At 39.2% G+C, this 16624-nt stretch overlaps 2 protein-coding genes across 2 annotated transcripts; both read left to right on the top strand.

Moving 5' to 3' along the window:
- Nucleotides 1-262: 262 nt before the first annotated feature.
- On the top strand, nt 263-8126 carry LOC129102741 (sushi domain-containing protein 2-like). The gene is made up of 16 exons (XM_054613004.1): nt 263-326; nt 481-679; nt 987-1138; nt 1259-1426; nt 1522-1696; nt 1793-1994; nt 2510-2595; nt 3404-3672; nt 3762-3896; nt 4330-4485; nt 4758-5006; nt 5645-5828; nt 6297-6391; nt 6474-6653; nt 7713-7809; nt 7958-8126. Exons 1-16 carry the CDS (start codon nt 263-265, stop codon nt 7998-8000), a joined length of 2454 nt encoding a protein of 817 aa, XP_054468979.1. The 3' UTR covers nt 8001-8126.
- Nucleotides 8127-10716: 2590 nt separating this feature from the next.
- Nucleotides 10717-12478, top strand: LOC129102295 (heat shock protein beta-1-like). Its single transcript, XM_054612369.1, has 3 exons — nt 10717-11249; nt 11595-11658; nt 11780-12478. Exons 1-3 carry the CDS (start codon nt 10859-10861, stop codon nt 11937-11939), a joined length of 615 nt encoding a protein of 204 aa, XP_054468344.1. The 5' UTR covers nt 10717-10858; the 3' UTR covers nt 11940-12478.
- Nucleotides 12479-16624: the final 4146 nt, after the last annotated feature.

Below are 16624 nucleotides of genomic sequence, written 5' to 3'. Positions count from 1 at the left end.
CTAATGTAGCTTTATCTAAATATGATTTAGAGTCGAGGTGAGTCTGATGATAAACCTAAAATCCATTAAGCAGCTAACTAAATGAGAGGTGGTTATAGGTGGTGTGAGGATGAATACAGTCAGAATTGCTATCATAATGACTACTGGTTGATGATTAAACAGATGTAGTTTGTAAATAGCTGTGATGAAATGGGCCAAGGTTTAAAAATATGCTGAGTATAACAGCTGCGACTAAACTGAAGAAGCAGCAGAAACCTCGGTCATGATGGAAAGATTAACCGCCGTAATATTTTTCCTTCTGGTTTCATGTATCTGCAGGATATCAGGTAAGTACATAAACACTTCAAAACTACTCCATACGTTGTAGTTTGTCTCCAACATTTGGAAAAAACATACCTATAAACATGAACTGCTTCTTTTAATTTAAAAATAGAACTCTAGACTCCATACTTAAATTACTGTCTTACTTATTTTTAACAGGACAGACGTGTGAAGGAAGTTGTGGATCAAATTTTGACTCATGTTCATGCCACTCGACATGCACATCTCTGAAGAACTGCTGTACGGACTATAAAGAGTACTGTGTGGAAGTCTTTCCATATTCAGGGTCCATTTTGGGTGGGACGGATTTTATTGTCCTTAACGCGAGTTTTAACAAGAGTTCAAAGATTATATGCAGGTAAGGCTTTCTTTAACATCCAAGTGTTTACATGCTGCTTAATCTGTTCATTGATCCATTGAATATGGATAAGAGAAATACTATGACAAATAATAATTTAAGCTTTTTCCAGGGATTTCAACCTCATCTAATGGTCTTAATCAGTTCTTCTTAGCATTTTCTGACAAAGACATTAACAAAAATTCTGAGATGCAATCGAAAGTATAAAAAAAAGCATAAAGTAAACCTTCACGCTCAAGTATCACAGTAAAATTAAACAGTTAAAGTACATGACAGAAACCTGCTGATCATTCTTGTATAACGGCAGGTTCAACGACAATATCAACACTTTGGGGTACGTGGATGAAAACAGTAGAGGCCATTGTATCTCCCCTCTATTATACGAAACAGGATGGGTTCCCTTGCACATCTCCTCTGATAATGGCACTACATTCAGCAGAGTTGGAGCTTGGTTCTCAGGTACAATAACTGTCTGCATATTCTTTTGAGTAAGGCCCCGAAACTTATGTTATTTAACACATAGTTTTCCATTTGTTGTTAAACTGACATTATGATATGATTTCAAATGTGTTGCTGCAGTACATACAGGCAAGTTAGGTGCTCAGTTTAAGGCGACTCTGGTCAACTCAACAAAATGGCAGTACTATGGCACACCTGGTGTCGGAGGCTCTCTGGAGATGACATGGAATACGTCTTTGGTCAGAGCGGGGAGGGTCAATATAGAGCTCTGGGGATACAGGGAGACGGGTGAGTCAGACCGTTTATACACTGCAGTTACACTTTGTAGATCACATGACTATTAATTGGTAAAACACTGAATTCTGTATTATGTTTCTCTGAAGGAAAACCTTACACAAACAACTGGCAGGGGGAGTGGCGCTATCTGTACTCGCTTTCAAAGGATCAGGCCAACAGCGGATCTTTTAGCTTTTTGCCCAAACCAGCAGAGAACGCCTTTTCAAGTTGGGAGCTTGGCTCTCTACGTATCAGCCCCAGCACCAACCCTGATGGCATGTGGTATGTACAAACACATCCCATAATATAGAGGACCATTACAAAAAACATACTATTTTAGTTGTCAGCTGTACAGTATTTCTCATGCGTTTCATTTAGGAATGTACAAGCAGCATGGACGGAGGATCACGCTCTGGCCTGGCAGCTGGAGGAGAAGTTCAGGAAGAACTCAACAGCTTGGGCCCTGGAGAAATGTTTAGCGTGGGACCTGCTGGAAATTCAGCTGCCCAACTTCCTCAGCGAGGTCATAGACTGTCCCTGCACTCTGGCTCAAGCAAGAGCAGACACTGGGAGGTTTCATGTAAGTGTGGCAAGTTTATGTTTAAAGGTTATCTGTACGCAATTTCTAAATGAACATGAAGCACATGCAAAGCGATACGTATCAGATGAACTTACGTCACTGCAGTAAAGTCATTTTCTTCAGTGTTGTAGATTAAAGTTATTACTTTATGTGTTTATGAGGCTTGTCTGTGGCCGTAGCCCTTTACATATACTCACTGCTTATCAGTGCAAAGTAAAGGTGAGGTCTCCCATTAAGGTTGTATTCGCAAGCATTATCTAGAAGCGGTACACATTTCAGCATCCATTCTATGCTTTTTTATCGAAAGAATATCCAGTTAGGGTCAGGCAAAGCCATTACTGTCATTCAATGTCAGGAGAGTGACAAATGGGATGTTAAAACGTAACATGTTCCGCTAGTGACTGAGCATATTGATGGGGACTATTATGTCTCTGACCTGCAGCACATACATGAACACATTGAAATGCACATTTGGCTGCCTGGTTAGCACTGATGCAGTTTCTCTCTCTCCTCAGACCGACTATGGCTGTGACATAGAGAAGGGGAGCGTGTGCACCTACCACCCTGGGAGTGTTCACTGTGTGAGGGCTATACAAGCCAGGTGAGTCCTTCACCCACAACTGTTGACGGCCTTCCCGGTCAGGTGTCAACATTATATTCTAATATCACAAATGCATTTATATCATTAGCAATGCTTCTGAAACACACAGTATTTATACGTTCTGCAGGGTAGGTTTTATAGCACAACTTTATTTTATAACTTTATGTATATTCTGTAGTATTTATGGTAACATATTGCTGTATTTATCATGCAGATTTTGGAAAAGTGTGAACATTCTTGCCAAATATGTAAAATGACGGTTTCAGGTAAAAAAAAGCAAACGGAAAATGTCTCTTTTGGTATTTCAATTCCTATGCACTTTGTAGTCTTTCGACTGCCCATGTATTTTAATCTATACTCTTAGTCTATAACATCAATGACATGTCCACGCTACCTCACCCTAAAAGTAAGCAGTAGTAATGACCCGCATCACCCCTCTTTATGACTTATGGCTCTTGAAATAGTAAAAATATAGGCCACTCTGTGTAGGCTACTGATTAACGGAGTTCTTGTCACAACTAATAAAGTTGCAACACATTGCCAATAATTGTTTGATGACATTCTCATCAGTCTTCTTTTTGTATTCTTTGTTTATTGCTTATTAGCAAATGTTAGCATGCAAACATACTCTAAATACTTTAGAGTACACACACAAACATCAGCCTGTTAGCATTCTAGCATTTAGTTTGAAGCCCTCACAAAGTCTCTATAGTGTAGTTGTAGACTCTTGTGTAAACTGGTATCATGTTTTCGGCTGCAGCAGAGTTCACCGTTTTAAATGACCATGTTTTTGGATGTGTATCAACAGTCCTAAATATGCAGCGGGACAGCAGTGTTGCTATGACAGCACTGGGGCTCAGGTGCTGACAGCAGACTCGATTGGGGGAAGCACCCCAGACCGAGCACACGACTGGGGCTCACCCCCATTTCTGAAACCCCCTCGGGTCCCTGGACAGTCCCACTGGGTCTACGACGTCCTCAGCTTCTACTACTGCTGCCTGTGGTCCGACAACTGCCACTTCTACTTCAAACACCGGCCCTCCAGCGACTGCAGGCGTTACCAGACACCCAGCTCAGGTGAGAGAATCATTAAGCACGGTGTTACGGTTTATGTGTTTTTATGTGATTATTCTTAAATGTGAGGTTTTTACTGTCCGTAATGACAGCTGTGGTGTTTGGAGATCCCCACTTCATAACTTTCGATGGTGTCAGCTACTCCTTCAATGGCAAAGGGGAATACACTTTGATGACTTCGGCAAAGAAACAGCTGACAATCCAAGGCAGGACGGAGCCTGTGAATGGTGAGTTACTGAAGGCACTGAGCTTTAAAACCTTTTTAACTTTCTCAACATCTATCGGTAAACGTTCGTTTGTTCCTTCCTGCCGCTGTCAGGCTGCACAACCAGCTCTGCTCCCAGTAGACCACACAACAATAAAAGTCTGTGCAATACAATAATTATTCTGTCTGTATATATAATATTTTAGTTATTGTGGATTCTTTACTTTTTTTACTTACTTATTTAATATTCTTTACTGGGTAATTACTTATTTATAATAATTGTTTTGAGCCTGTTTTTCTTACTATGTCTCTTGTTTGCACTATCCTCTATGCTGCTGTAATCCTTTAAATTTCCCCGCTGTGGGACTAATAAAGGATTATATTATCTTATCTTACCTTACCACTAAACACATGAACTATTACAACAATCCTCGTTGATATGATTCTTTCACCAGCCACGATCAAAGCTACAAAGTTGACGGCTGTAGCCATGCAAGAAAAGGCCTCCGATGTTATCGAGGTGCGGCTGGCCAGCGGTTACAATGGCCTTGAAGTTCTGCAGAATCAAAAAACCCTCTCCTTTTCTGAGCAAAGCTGGATGGACCTGCACGGTGAGACCCTGATTTGCCTTCCTGCTTTAAGATGAAATCTTTTAAAATGCATTTCCTTGGTTCCATTTATTTGACAGCAAGTAGGAATTTGGGTGGTTACAGTGGTTAAAGAAACAGAATGAAAGAATTATCTCAAACTTGACCAACTGTAACAGTCAAATGCTGTTTACACATGAAGAGGTGTGAAATAACCAAAACTGTCAAAATATGTTTGATTTAATCTTGTTAAAATTACAAGAACTGCCTTTATTCTGATCAAATCTCCCCTCTAGGTGTGTTTGTGTTTTCTCCTACCACCACTAATGTCACCGTGATGTTCCCAAGTGGAGCCGGGGTGGAAGTGCGACTGAGAGAGGGAACCATGACAACCACAGTGCTTCTGCCAGAGGAATTCAAAGACTCCACCCTCGGACTGCTGGGAAAGATGAACGGTGATGCTCGAGATGACCTTGCTCTCAGCAATGGTGAACTTGTGAGGAACCTCACCAACCCAGAGGAGGTGTTCAACTTCGGGGCTAGCTGTAAGAAATAATTCACTATACAGTATATCAGGTTGTGTCATTAAAAGTTCAGGTTTTTATACTGTGAACCTAATTTTATGTATGAGCTGTATACGTTATATACTCACCAGAACCTCATAAAATCTAATTAAATAGGCATTAAGTTTGATAAGGAATTACATTAAGACTATGTTCTTTTGCCAAGACCTGGAAAACACATTCATAATTTCTTATTAAATGGTTAAGTAGCTAATGAGTAATTTTAATAGATAAGTAAACTAATTTAGGTAAGGACAACATTAGGGAACAACAGTAAGACAGTAAGGTCAGGACTCCAGCCAGGTTATATATGCGTTATTTTGGATATTAGAAAGAAAGCATTAAACACAGGTCAGCAAAGTTGAAGTTAAAAGTTAAAGTCCTTTCACAAAACTTTTTTATGTAAGCTGCTTCCTGTTTTGGGTCATGTCCCCTTCATGTTACCCTTTCGCGTTGGGAAAACACATTTCTCTTTTTGCGTTTTCGTGCATAGATCAGCCATTTGAATTCCAGGAAACCGCTCTAATTTTATGAAACATCAGCAGATAATGTTGCAAAGGTTCAACTTTAAATTCAAATGATTTGAATGGTAAGTGTTCATATTTCTTTTTGTCTTACAGGGGCCATCTCCAACCAGTCTGCCTTGTTCACATATGATTCAGAATATCTTTTGAACACATATTATCATGCTCCCAGGCATGACCACCTTTTTGTTCCAGTGTTTTCTGTCCCTGACAGTCCAGATGATCCGTTAGCCAATCAGGCATCTCAGATATGCACCGGAGAGGGCGCTCAGTACTGTAGGTATGGGAAGAAAACTTTTATCTACTCACTATAATAAATACTAGTGTTTTCATAAAAAACACATAAGTATTAAGGTAGCTCTATTAAAGGGGCAATCTGCCAATTTTACACATGAATTTTAGTTTACTCATCATAAGGACCACTTGGGAAAACAATTACATAATGTCTTCTGTGGCTCTGAAGGGAGCTTTTCTAAAAGCCTGCATTGCATCATGGAGTTACGGGTTTGAAAGACACGGGCATTGACCAGGAAAGGAGATCTCACAAAAGGCTAGTTGCATTGTGGGAAATGTAGGATGCAGTGCTTTTAGATTTTGACCGATACAGGGCCTAAAAGTAATGATATCTCGACTTCTGATGATTATTGATTTTTTTTAACTCCATGAAAATGTAAGTCATTGCCATTTCAGAGAAATAGTTTTCTTATTTAAAGCAACTTATTTTCTAATCAGTACCTCTGTCCTGTAGGTATGATATCCTGGTAGGTCGTAGTCCAACAATGGGAAATGCAACCAAAGTGTCTTTCCAGAGTCACATTTCTCTTGTGGAGGATCTAAAGCGAGGTGAGAGTTTAAAAAACACATGATGAAACAATGACTATTATGTACATTTACTCACTGTTTTAGGTATTGTCTTACTGTGCAGTGATATCCTGTGGATGGCTTTCACCACCAAATAATGGGAAGAAGGAGGGGACCACATATTTACAAGGAGCTAAGGTGAAGCTTTCCTGCGATGACGGCTTCACCCTCAAAGGATCTGCAGAGCGAGTATGCCAGGGGAACGGCCAGTGGTCTGGAGAAAACACAAACTGCGTGGTTCCCAGTAAGAACAAATTATGAAATCAGCCCTGTTTAATGTTTCTGATCGTCACAAATCAACAGTATGGAATAACTTAGAATCATTGATTCCTTAACAAAAAAGTACAAAATGATTTAGGAAACAACTATCTTCAACCAATTATTTAGAAAATATCTAAAACAATTAATAAATACGACTGAGCAAGCACCTTCCTTCTGTTGACACATTGAGCTGGAAAGTGTTAACTGGCTTCTTTCTGACTAGTTTGTAAATCATGATTGTGATAGCAGCTATTTTATTCTCAATCTAATTATGACTTTATCCTATTAATAACAGGTTTGGCTGTGGTTTTGTCAAAGCAACTTTAACATTAGGCTAAAAAGCTCTGCTGTCGTAATTCACTCACACTTGAGTGAACTGCAGTTCATCCAAAAAACACAGCAGGTGATCATTTGTGCTTCACAGAAAAAAGGAGGAAAGCTGCTGGATGCACTTTTTTTTGCATTTGATTGCACATTTCCTTTTTTCTGTGTATTATCATTGACCTGTTTGGAAGCGTGTTTCACTACTGCTTGTGGATTCCTGAAAACAAACGTCTTCAACTTTAAAGTGATTCATTATACCAAACCATCCACAATCTGTCCAGTAGATCACTCTGGACCAAAGCGGTGAACCAACAGACCAAAAGCCATTGCCATTCCTAGAACCAAACCTCCAGTGTGACTATAAATAACAAACATAGTTTAAGTTACCTGCATAGCTGGGAAGTTTATTGAAACATGATCACAAAAACAAGGATGAACTTTCCCCTGCTTTGTTTCTCTCTGTTGAAACAAATCCATGCAATAAAAAGCTAAATATAGGTTTAAATCAATGAAGTCCTATAATCCAATCATAAGAAATGTCCAGTATGTTCAGCAGCAACAACAACAAAATCTACTTTCTATAAGAGACAGAGGTATATGAATTATCCAATGTGTGCCACTAAATTGAAAAAAAAAACATGAACACCTTTAAGAAAATCTAATATTAATACTTGAGCCTCTGGTTAAAATAACAACAACATCTTTGGCATTTTATCAGGTAATATCGCAGGAATTGTGGCCGGTTCAGTCGTTGGAGCGCTAGCACTGATTACAATTATAACAGCAATTGTACTCCACTCCAGGAAACAGAAAAGGTAAAGTATCTTCAGTTGATGTATCATTAATCTGTAACATAACATTTCTAAAATGCCCTCACAATACTTGATATGAAAGAAGTGCGATAGAGGCTCTAACTGTAGTTTCCTGCTTCACTGTTGTTATTTGTGTTTCTTCTTTTTTCAGAAAAGCTGCAAGGTCAGGAGAAGTGACAAGTGAGATGTTCTAACCAAAACTGTTAATCTACTGAAACATTTTAAACTTGGAAATAAATCTATGCTTGCACTGGATGAAGAAACACATAACACAAGAGAGATAGCATATCCTTGTAAACCACAGCCACGTTACAGATTAAAATATATTATAAGGTCGAGCAAAGGTCACTGCACGGTTAAAGAGTAACTACACACTTCATTTTTTACACACTACTTATTCCATTACAGAGATGTATTACTGCACTTATATCTATAGGATGACATTTTAACATCCACCATAAACGCAAAGCATTCTGGGCTAAAAAACTAAATGTTTATTGTAAAGTGAAAACAGGAAAAGCTTGTAAGATCCTTTACTTCACACTCAGTCATCAAGTTGGATGATCTATTCATGAATGATAGGCCGAAACCAATAACTTACTGTTAGTCTGTTCAATAAAGTAACAATAATTGATTGGTGAAACATTATTGAAGCAAACTGCTACTTATTGTTAGTGTTTGGGCTCCTGAGGGAAGACCTTTGTCAGCTCTTCAGATCACCTGTTTATTTAATCCAACAGACAAACTATGAGATTAAATTAACTCTGCACGGTGTACTTATATTTGTTCCGTCATCAAATGCTTTTGAATATTTTTTTAAACGTTAGTTTTCAAATTTGTAGGACAATAAAAAATAAATAAAATACAGTGTATTCTGTGGCTTCAATTCAGACTCAAAGTGAATTATGAATTTCTTTTTTTACTATGCATTCTGCAAAAGTACAGACAGAACAACACAACGGGCCTCATGCACGAAACAGTACAAGAACTAATTTCCTCTTATTTTTGTTGGTAACCACGAGTTGTTCTCATTTTGTTAGTAACCACTGATTTTTAGGACTAAACAATGTTTTCTCGTTTGTTCGAGAACAATCTTTCCAAGATTAGAGAAGAAACATCTTGTTTTCATAGTCCGAAAATTCTTTGTCCAACCCAAGGAAACACGTTTTAAATTTGAGCAATATAAAATAAAAAAACCAGAATGAATATCATAATCAAAAAGATTATTATAGGTTTGTAGTAATTATAATGATTTTATTATTAAATCTGAGATTTGATCCACAAAAATATACACCACTCTTTTATCAGCAGGTACTTCCATCATGTCTCCATTCCTATTCTTGGGCCTCTAATTGGCATTTGAAACAAGCCTTTTTGCAGTGATGACACAATAAAAATAATACTAAAATATTTCTTCTTTGGAATTCAGCGAAAAGACAATTTATGAACAAAATCAAAATGATAGTGTCAATAACTCTTCAGTGCTTCATCTTTCATATGTGTTGCCATTCTGCCTGTATCTCTATGGTATGGTGTGCTGTTGGCATTTGAAGTTGTGGTTCAGCTTCCACAAGCCCCAGCAACATTATTAGTATTATAAGTTAGCAAGGCAAGAAACGTACACAATTTGAGTTGAAATGGCAGGATGGTGCTGTTCCTGCTGGCTTCCTGTAGGGCTGTCCCTGTTTGTTGAGTCCGGGGGAGTGGAAAAAAGTTCACATGGTTGTAATGTTCTTCAGCATCCATCTAACTAGCAGGCTTTATACGACAAAAGTGAACTGCAGTCAAAAAGACGCGGTCTGCAGAGGGCATGCTCGAATTTGTGAAGCCCTGAAGCTTACTCTTCTATTCAAACTTTATTAATATTGAATGTGTTATGTTTACAATTTGAACCAAATTCGAAGAAGCACCCAATCTGGTCCTCTGTAATACCTGAACGGTCTAGTCCCGAATAGTGCGCCACAATTTGAGAAACTCTCGCGAGATGAGTAAGGTTACACATTGACCTCTCGCGAGAGTTTCTTGCAAACCCACAAACGAATTTAGAGATTCCTTGATTTAAAGTTAGATGATATAATTCAAGATGGTGTTGCTAAAAAATGCTGCCAATGGAATCACACCAAGCATGATGTATTCACTTACTTCAGCTACTTGGTGACGCCATTTCTACCATGTATGGTCAATATTGGTATAGTTAATACTTTGGACTGATGCTTTGGATGAGTGCAAATAAATAGGCAGATATTGCCTCATTAATAAATACCATTCCTCTCTGATGGCAAATGGCTTGATTTTTTCCTCTGAAGCTCAGGTCATTATTTATACAACGTAACACCCATGAAAACTTAGCTCTAGATGCAAAATTCCTCACTACCACTCGACTGCATCAGCGCCTCAGTCCTTCACTTTGTCCTGGATATAAACAAGCCTTTATCGCTGTAATTCGCGTTACATTCTCATCACATGATTGTGTTTGTTTGGTTTTTTTTTTCTTCATTCTTGTGTTGAGAAACTAGAAGTAACACTGTTGTTTACCGTGTGACTCTGCTTGTACGTGCTGTTCTTTCACATAACACAAGGCTGTGATTTCTACGGACAAAGAGCACCAGTATGTGACAAGACTGCAGAGGCCACCGCTGAATAAACTGTCTGCTTGCTGCTCCCAGAGTCATTCACCAACAACTTGCCACAGACACTCTAGAGATATAAATACAGAATGGTTAGCATTATGCTCCACAGGTCCCAGGGCAACGGAGGAGTTAGACCCCAGCTCATGACATACCAAGTCATTCTCATCCCTTAGATCACACTTGATGCTGGACAAGTGTTAGAATGAACCAGCCGGGTATATATGTGTGTGAGTAGAGCGTTACAGATGCCAAAGCAGCCTTTTCCTCAGACCTCCTGCTCACTTTCTGTTGTGAATAGAAATACAGCTGCCCATTGTTTAGTTCCCGGATCATCAATCTAGACTTGTTTGTTTGGGTGGAGCTACAGGCTTTTTGCAGTTTTCGACATCCTTTCCCATCATTCTGACCTTATTTTCTAGGATATGGGGGAGCAAAATAAAATATTATCCCGTCCCATTTTCCGCCGGGATGTGGGCTGGGAGCCTTTCCCAAACTGGACGCAGCCGAGCCGAATCTTCTCCCAGGATTTTGGCCTCCCTCCTTTCCTGGACCCAAGTGATCTGGACTGGATAGAATGGTCCAAGAGGAGACTGGCATCTTTCTCCTGGCCTGGCTACGCACAAACTCCACTTCTGCCTCCATTCAGTGGTCAGCACCCTGCGGCGTTGAACCAAAAAGGTCCGAGGCAACTAGCAAGTGGGGTGTCAGAGATCCAAACGGGGCAGGACAGCTGGAAGATTAACCTGGACGTCAATCACTTCTCGCCTGAGGAAATTACAATCACAACCAAGGAAGGTTATTTACAAATATCAGGTACATTAGTATTTATTATACTCCAGCATTATATTACAAAGCTCCAACTTGAATGTACATTAAGCTAGACACATTTGAAAGTGTCTAGCTTTTGAAAGTGTGTGTGTGTGTGTGTGTGTGTGTGTGTGTGTGTGTGTGTGTGTGTGTGTGTGTGTGTGTGTGTGTGTGTGTGTGTGTGTGTGTGTGTGTGTGTGTGTGTAACCACAAAATTTCATTTTGTCAGAAATTCTCTGATTTCCCACAAGCTTTTTTTTGAGATGTTACAAAAAGTATCCCAAGACTTATCTTGAATATTCTTTTCTTGACAATTTCTTTTTTTAAATGATGTCTGTTTTTCATTACTAGGAAATCATGAAGAAAGGCAGGATGATCATGGATCAGTTTCAAGGTGCTTCACCCGGAAATACAAGTAAGTCGCTCTGAGAAGCGGAGGAATTTTCTTCCTGTAATTCAATATGATAACTGTATTGTATGATGACACATTTTTATGAGGCAAGGGGTCAACATAAACTTTCTCCTCATTTCCTCAGACTGCCACAGGGGGTGGACTTGCAGCACATCAGCTCTTCGCTGTCTGGTGATGGAGTCCTGTCCATAGAGGCCCCCGCTCCAGGGACATCCATCAGCAACCCACCCAATGAGATTGTCGTACCGGTTCAGATCAGACAGAAGCAGGACGGTGAAAAGTGAAACCAGTAAGCAAGAATTTGAAACCACAATCAGATGTAGCCCGAGTTGTGTTTAGTAACCTTTATAGCACTGGCATGAAAAAGGCAAAATAATAGTGTTTTCCTGCTATAAAAAAAGGATATTGTAATGTCAAATGTACAATATCATGTCACAAATACATTTGGTTTCACAAACAAATGCACAGTCATCAATATAACTAGGAATAAAATAAGGAATCATTTTTGCTTGTCATCGCTTATAAATGGATTAGCATGACCTTGTATTCCTAACAACATACCATCATGTTTTCATGCTCTTCTAATATCTGAATTGTATGAAAAAATACAAGCTAGCAGCTGTAGTGGTGACCTTACATGACCTATGTGACTGTGGAGATTACGGCTGACAATACTGGCCAAGAATGGACAGTGGAAATGGACTATTTATATCCAAACAGCTTATTTACTTTATAACATAAAGGTATGTACGTCAAGTTGTGCTTCTGTGTAACATGGCAAGATAATTCATAATAATTAATTTAGTTTGATTTTAATTTGCATGTGAAGATGAGAAACACTGTAAAAGTTGTTGCGTAGATTCATTTTGTGTGTCTGTCATGAAAGTTTTACATTGATGTATTGATTAACCAGCCTAAAGGAGCTTGCTGGATATATCTGGCACAAATGTATTAAACAGCTTCTGACATATAAATAAAAAAATATAATTTTATCCTTAAGTGTCCTTTATTAGTAATGCATTTGTTAGCAGGTTATTGGATTTAAAGAAACCAGTTTAACCTGTATTGATTATTCATCTATTGCTCTCTTTATCATTGCTTTCCATATAATTATTATCAAATGATCCACAAGAGGGCACTGAAGTCCTATTTAGTGTAACATTTTACTACATTCTACTTTCATCTTTGAGAGACGGTTTTAACTCTTTACATGTTTTAAACAGTGTACTTTGCTTTAGGCTACTATCTGCTGGTTCACAGAAATATCAAATGAAATATACTCATTCCAGTAAATGATAACTTCAGAAAGCATGTAGCCCTTTGGCTCAGATGCTGCAGTAGTGTGGGCTGCACATGTGATGGGAGAATGCACTGTAATGGGATGCTGCATACTTTTAACCAAAACATGCAATATTGTTTTTTTATGTACATTTCCCCAAAATTAAAACTCCTTTTTAAAAAGTAAGAGCTTTTTAAAATTTTAAATTCCCAAGCTTATCTTCCCTCGGAAATCTTCCGATCCTTTTCCTCCCTAGTCTCATCTAACATGATGTGATTTTTTTTTTTTTTTTTTACCTACATGCATTTTCGTGTTCCTTTGCTGAGATTTCTGGTTGTGACTATCTTGATCCTCCAAATTAGATGTTTTAAGTTTTATAACCACCAAATTAGTTACATTTTTAAATTAACTGTAATCAATTGTGGTCCTCTACAAGCCATGTAATGCCAAACTTCAGAACAAATGCACAGCAGTCTAAAGATGGATGAAACGAAGGTGTTTGATAACTGGGAAATTACACATTGATGTAACTAACGTCTGCTTTATTTCTGCAAGTGCATTAAAAGCTAAAGAGTAGAAATCAGGTGCTCGGCTGATCTGATGAAGGCCACTCAAAAGTAAATGGTGACATCTACTGCATGTACTACGTATTACATGTTAACATGTCAGGAGTTACTGTACTTGTACTACGTGTACTGTATGTCAACACATGGATTATTGTTATGTTTGGAATAATTGAATAGATAGTGAAAAAAGGGAGGATGGTGTATTAAATACGTAAACAAAATTGAATTGTGATAGCTTTCTTGGCTTGGTTTGTTGATTATTCAACCAGTGGTTTGCTGACATGGAAATACTGAAGGAATAACTCAACAGCAATTTGATGAAGCAACAAACTTTGGTTCAATTTACTTTTAATATACAGTAAAGGATGGCAAATAAGGTGCCCCTGGAAAACAGGAGAGTGGTATTCCTCTTGCTTCTTTGTGTATTTAGAAAAGGAAAGGAAACTAATATGAGATGGAGGTTAGTTGTAAATCTATAAGTAGAGAGGTGGACATTTGTCTTACTCATTTAATTTGACCAAAAATAAATGCAAATTCAAACTGACACTGTAGAGAAAATGCACAGACTCTTTAAGTGATGTAGTCAAATAAGATTTTCAGTGATTTGTTGAGGTTTACTGTGCTCATTTTCATATTACATCGGACTCAGAGGTGAAATGTCCCTGCTTTAATTTGTTCTTGATCAAGATTAAAGCAGAGTGGTGGGAAAACCATCACTTGAGATTAATTTGGGGAAAAGGTTTTTTTGCAAATCACAAGTTTTTTTTTCCTTCTTTGATTCCTGGCCCCCACAGTGGGAAATGTACCTAAATTGATAGTGTGTCAGTTTAGATAAAGAGGAGCTTTAGACATCTTGAATTCGAGGTCTTGCTATTCTATAGGTGGTGTCTAGCTGTGGCTTCTAGAGTGTTGCTAGATCTGTTCAGTGTGTTTGGATAAGTTAGTACAGTAAACCCTAACCCCAACCTTGTCACTAGGTGGTTGCTAAGTAGTTGTCAGGGCATTTCTGCTAAGGTGTTCTGAGGGTCGCTGGGGTTGTACTAGGTGGTTGTTAAGTGGTTGCTAAGGTGTTCCAGGCGGTTTCTAGGAGGTTGGCATATGAGGTGTATTCCCATTGTAATTCCAGGTGGTTACTGGGAGTACTGCATGTTTGCTACGGTGTACTTTGTGGTTGCAGTCATAGAGGAAGTAGTGCTAGTAGTGGCAGAAGTGATGACGACACCAGGTACATTCAGCACCATGGAGAGAGACACATCATCAAAATGTTTGTCCATGTCGCCCTCCAGTGGCCACATGTAGTTACTACAAGAATATTACGAGTGACAAGTACACAAATATTAGTCTCTTTGCTTCATTAGTTCACCAAAAATACAAGTAACGTTCATAGTACATAAAGAAAAATGTGGGTCTCACTTATGAAAAAAGAAAAGGAGCGTTAAAAAAAATGTTTCCTCAAAAATATAAAAAATAATGTATCATTAAGGAGGCTCGCAATGAGCATATTCCACCCATGCAATGAGCCCTTCTCAGGAGAGTATACAACTTATCTATCTTTAAATCTTAAAGTATTTCAAAAAGGAGTGGATTTTGTGAAAATGTACTATAAGAACAATAAAACATTTGAGCTATCTATATAAGTGTACATTTATCTTATCATATTGTTTTTTATTGCAACAAAATAAAATCTTGTGCTAGAGCCTGCTGTGAAATAACTTTAGTCTTGTTGGCTGTAGTATTGCGGTGTCTCTTTAAAGGAAGGGGGAGTGTAGAAGAGGGACAGAGGAAAGAGATGAATAGAAGGCACCAGAACCACCTACCATGACCAAGTGCGCTGTAAATGTAGGACAGAAATTCGAGTGGAATACAAACGGATCATCAAGCGACATATTCGAGGGAAAACCATGTTTGGATGTGCCTTATCTGATTCAAATCTTTTTAAACATGGTACCCCATGCGATCATTGGAACACAGGGAAAGTATTATTCCTCCCAAACATTTCTTGCATTTTGAAACGGAAAAGAAGAGTGGCAGTGAAAGACATCCCTGTGCTATCTTTCTCCGAGTATCAATGGTAGGCATTGCATAATTCAACCTTATCCACCGGAGCCATTTGGTTTCCTCCTCTTTGAGGAGAGGGGGACGCCAGAAAAAAAACAAAAAAAACAAAAAAAAAAACCGACTACATCCAGTAGCTGCCTTCTCGGTGGTGCCTGCAATTGTTTAGCAATGCCCTTTTCTCTCGCAGGAAGAACTTGCAGACAGTAGCGGGGGAGCGAGCAGGGGAAGGATGCATTTAAAGCTGGATGTGTGCTGCATTCAGGGAGATTCGGCAATAATAGCAGCTCTAGCAGAAACAGCGAGTGCGGAGGGCCTGGGAAGCACCCAGCCCCACTATCTCCTCCTTTTCCTCCCCCCCTGCAGGACCATGCTTGCGTGAGGGATGAGGCTGTGCACAGGGACACCAGGCCAGAGCTGCGGCCTACTTCTCACAAGAGCCGGTCTCTCGACTGCAAGATCTGTGAACACATTGCCACCATCAAATCAGCATCTTTTGGTACGCAGCAGCTCCCCCCCCCTCTCTCTCTCTCTCTCTCTCTCTCTCTCTCTCTCTCTCTCTCTCTCTCTCTCTCTCTCTCTCTCTCTCTCTCCTTTGCATGAAAAAAAAACAAAACCCTGCTGGTGCTCTGTGTGTGTGTGTGTGTGTGTGTGTGTGTGTGTCTTGGTGTATGTGTGCGTGTATGCGTGCTGGCGGCTGGGGGGTGAGGAGGGGAGGGAGGGGTGTCTGTGTTCTCAGCTGTACATCTGTAGTCATGGCAACCGGATCCTGTTAATGGATGTCATTTTTTTCCCCATCCTCAGCTTCCCTCTCTCTCTGCCGCTGCTTTTTTTTATGTGTGTGTGTGTGTGTGTGTGTGTGTGTGTGTGTGTGTGTGTGTGTGTGTGTGCATTACGTTTATATGTATCCCGTATAAAATCTCTGCCCCCTTAATAATGCCTGTCACAAGTGAGATTTAGTTTTTGTCAGATTGTCGCATCTCCACATATTCTCTCATGCATGTCTTAAATGGTAATTTTACAAATTGCCTAACAGTGGTGTTATAGATTGTAAATGTTACGTTTGGAG

This window comes from Anoplopoma fimbria, chromosome 14 (genome assembly GCF_027596085.1).
Source record: "Anoplopoma fimbria isolate UVic2021 breed Golden Eagle Sablefish chromosome 14, Afim_UVic_2022, whole genome shotgun sequence".
NCBI lineage: Eukaryota > Metazoa > Chordata > Actinopteri > Perciformes > Anoplopomatidae > Anoplopoma > Anoplopoma fimbria.
The sequence above is the reverse complement of the archived record's forward strand: the minus strand, read 5'-3'. Positions and strand labels throughout refer to the sequence as shown.

Bases quoted from the DNA above. Each gene is read 5' to 3' on its own strand.
- LOC129102741 (XM_054613004.1), top strand. From the start codon at position 263: ATGATGGAAAGATTAACCGCCGTAATATTTTTCCTTCTGGTTTCATGT. The intron at 1,697-1,792 runs GTATGTACAAAC...CGTTTCATTTAG, and splicing joins ACCAACCCTGATGGCATGTG to GAATGTACAAGCAGCATGGA. The intron at 6,654-7,712 runs GTAAGAACAAAT...GCATTTTATCAG, and splicing joins CACAAACTGCGTGGTTCCCA to GTAATATCGCAGGAATTGTG.
- LOC129102295 (XM_054612369.1), top strand. From the start codon at position 10,859: ATGGGGGAGCAAAATAAAATATTATCCCGTCCCATTTTCCGCCGGGAT. The intron at 11,250-11,594 runs GTACATTAGTAT...TTTCATTACTAG, and splicing joins AGGTTATTTACAAATATCAG to GAAATCATGAAGAAAGGCAG. The intron at 11,659-11,779 runs GTAAGTCGCTCT...TCATTTCCTCAG, and splicing joins TGCTTCACCCGGAAATACAA to ACTGCCACAGGGGGTGGACT.